Source organism: Etheostoma spectabile, chromosome 10, assembly GCF_008692095.1.
Source record: "Etheostoma spectabile isolate EspeVRDwgs_2016 chromosome 10, UIUC_Espe_1.0, whole genome shotgun sequence".
Lineage (NCBI taxonomy): Eukaryota > Metazoa > Chordata > Actinopteri > Perciformes > Percidae > Etheostoma > Etheostoma spectabile.
In genome coordinates, this window is record NC_045742.1 from 12923664 (window position 1) to 12925978 (window position 2315).

At 39.7% G+C, this 2315-nt stretch overlaps 2 protein-coding genes across 5 annotated transcripts in view; one reads left to right on the forward strand and one right to left on the reverse strand.

The window, feature by feature from the left end:
* Positions 1–2315, forward strand: part of drp2 (dystrophin related protein 2) — a 172179-nt gene that overhangs the window by 159318 nt on the left and 10546 nt on the right. For 3 of the 4 annotated variants that reach the window (XM_032527830.1, XM_032527829.1, XM_032527831.1), the window contains one exon: positions 1305–1451. In XM_032527830.1, coding sequence (XP_032383721.1) covers positions 1305–1451 — 147 coding nt within the window. The remainder of the gene's footprint in view (positions 1–1304; positions 1452–2315) is intronic. The other variant, XM_032527832.1, reaches the window with a different exon arrangement.
* The window catches only part of LOC116696712 (uncharacterized), a 25592-nt gene that overhangs the window by 1957 nt on the left and 21320 nt on the right, over positions 1–2315 (reverse strand). The window lies entirely within an intron of this gene.

The following is a 2315-nucleotide window of genomic DNA, read 5'->3' on the forward strand; positions in this document are numbered from 1 at the left end:
CTCACAGCTGGCCTGCTGGCAGTTTTAATTCAGCTCTGCAAAGTTGCAGATCTTTTAGCTGCTTCATTTACCTCTACTCTCTCTCCTTCTGTCATCTTACAAATAACAAAATAAGGCTCCTTTAACTAACATCACATCTGATTGTTGGTTGAAAACTCATATTGACTGTAAACAACGTATAACCTAGCTTGATTCAAGACCCCAAACCATCACATCTGAGCCTCTCTCTTCTTTACAGAGCGCACACTAACGGACGTAACGTAGCTACGCTAGCCTGCTGCTGCTACAGCTGTCAGTAGTTTTGGTTGATAACATCCTGCGCGACGTGATGCAAACGTTACAATCTGAAGTTGCATATTATTCAAAGCTCATGTGGATTTTTTGGTTACTATTCACAGGGCATTCTTCAAAATCTCCATAACTTTAAAAACTTACTTGAAGGCAAAAGGGCTTGGCTTTCCCTCTTTCATTTGCGATGCTCCATGTGTGTGAAAATTATAAATAAAGTTGCGTAATTGGGGGAAGAGGGCATCGCTGAGGGCAAGATTGAATTATAAATAGTGATTTAATTTGATTTAACTTTAGTAAGGATTGACATATTATCATAATAATGCAGCCGCCACAGCAAAAAAAAAAATTTTTAAAAAGAGAAAAAAAAATGTATTTATTTTTCACCAGAGGGGCAGCTGAGCCAATCAGGGCAAACTGCCAGTTGCCCGGGTAACAATATCCAGTACCTGTGCACATCCCTGTCTGTGATGTATAATTTGGCATTGCAATGCCAAGCCTGTAACTTGCTTTTAACTTTGGTTCATTAAAGTAGTTTTCTTCATAGCCCAAAGCATTATCACAATGTAAATATTGAATCTTTCCATTAAAGTAATTGCCAGACATTCACAGATGCATTTATTTTTTCACAGCCATACTTATGCTTTTTATAGATCTGCACATTAAGTTTTCTTTACCATTGTCAATTGTGTTTTTTATTTGAAAAATATATTGTTATGTAGCCTAAGATCCACTTTTTAATAAAAGTGAGTGGGTTTTTAACGTTGTGGTGAGCAAAATTTATGACAGGATAATTAATATTTGGACTGTGAACCTGGCACGATGCTTTTATCATAGTGTCCCATTCTGTTGAGTCTTGTTTCATTGCGTCTCATCCTGTAATACCTTTCCTTGCCCTGCTTGCCTTGCCTTGTTGTGGCCTGTCTGCTCTCCCATGCCATTCTTGGCCCTGCTTTGTGCTGCTGGTGGCTGTTTGCTGGTGGCTCAGTGTGCTGTCTCCTGTGTGGGGGACTCAGGGATGAAGATCAGTACCTCCTGCGTCACTCCAGCCCAGCCCTGGACCATGACTCACCCTGCGGACAGCACATGTTGCTGGCCCACCTGGAGCACCAGGACAAGGATCAGCTCCAATGCACCCTGGCCCGCCTGGAGAATGAGAACAGGTCTGTATCCAGGAAAAACAAAACTGTTTAACATGTAAAACAGGCTTTAGGACATGGTGCATTGATGTTGGAGCTAGGTTCCTTTCTTGCTTTTTTTTTTTTTGTTGTTGTTGAGGTTGTGGAGTCAAAACAGCATATTTGTTTTCACATACAATACATTGTTTGTAGCTAGATCAATTGTACATCGTACGTCAACAATGTACACCAACTCCCTCACATGTGTAAAATTGAAAACTGTTGAATTTGGTTATACATTAAATTGAGGTTTAGATTAAGGTTTGGTATAAGGCAGAGATGTTTGGTTTAGGTAGAGATTTTAAAAGCTTAAAGCTCTCCAGAAGCATAATAACACAAATGTGTGTGTTTATGATGCATTACACACTACTTGGTACTGTATGTCTCCTGCCATTTGCAGACCTTCTGCAGAAAGTAAACAGTCACATTTAAATCCCATTGAACAGCCTTAAGAAGAAGTATTTTCTGTCTGCAAACGTGACAGTAAAGCCTGTAAAATTCTGTGTTGATACACTTCACTTTGACAGTTTGTCGGTGACCTGCAGAAGAAACAGTAAAAGTCCATGATGAATTGACTGGTGTGATTCAAATGTAAAGCACCACTGAAACACATGTTAATGCTTGAATTTCAATGAATTGTGTCCTAGTTGCTAAAAGGCTCAGGCTTTTTCCATAAATGAATCAAATTAATTTCTCCTATCCACCTAAATGGTTACCAGGGGCAACCTTTATGCGAATGATTCATATGAATATGTTCATTTCGGTTGAGACCTTTCCACACAGACACAGTAACAGCCTGCTACTTACACACACACACACACACACACACACACACACACACACACACAC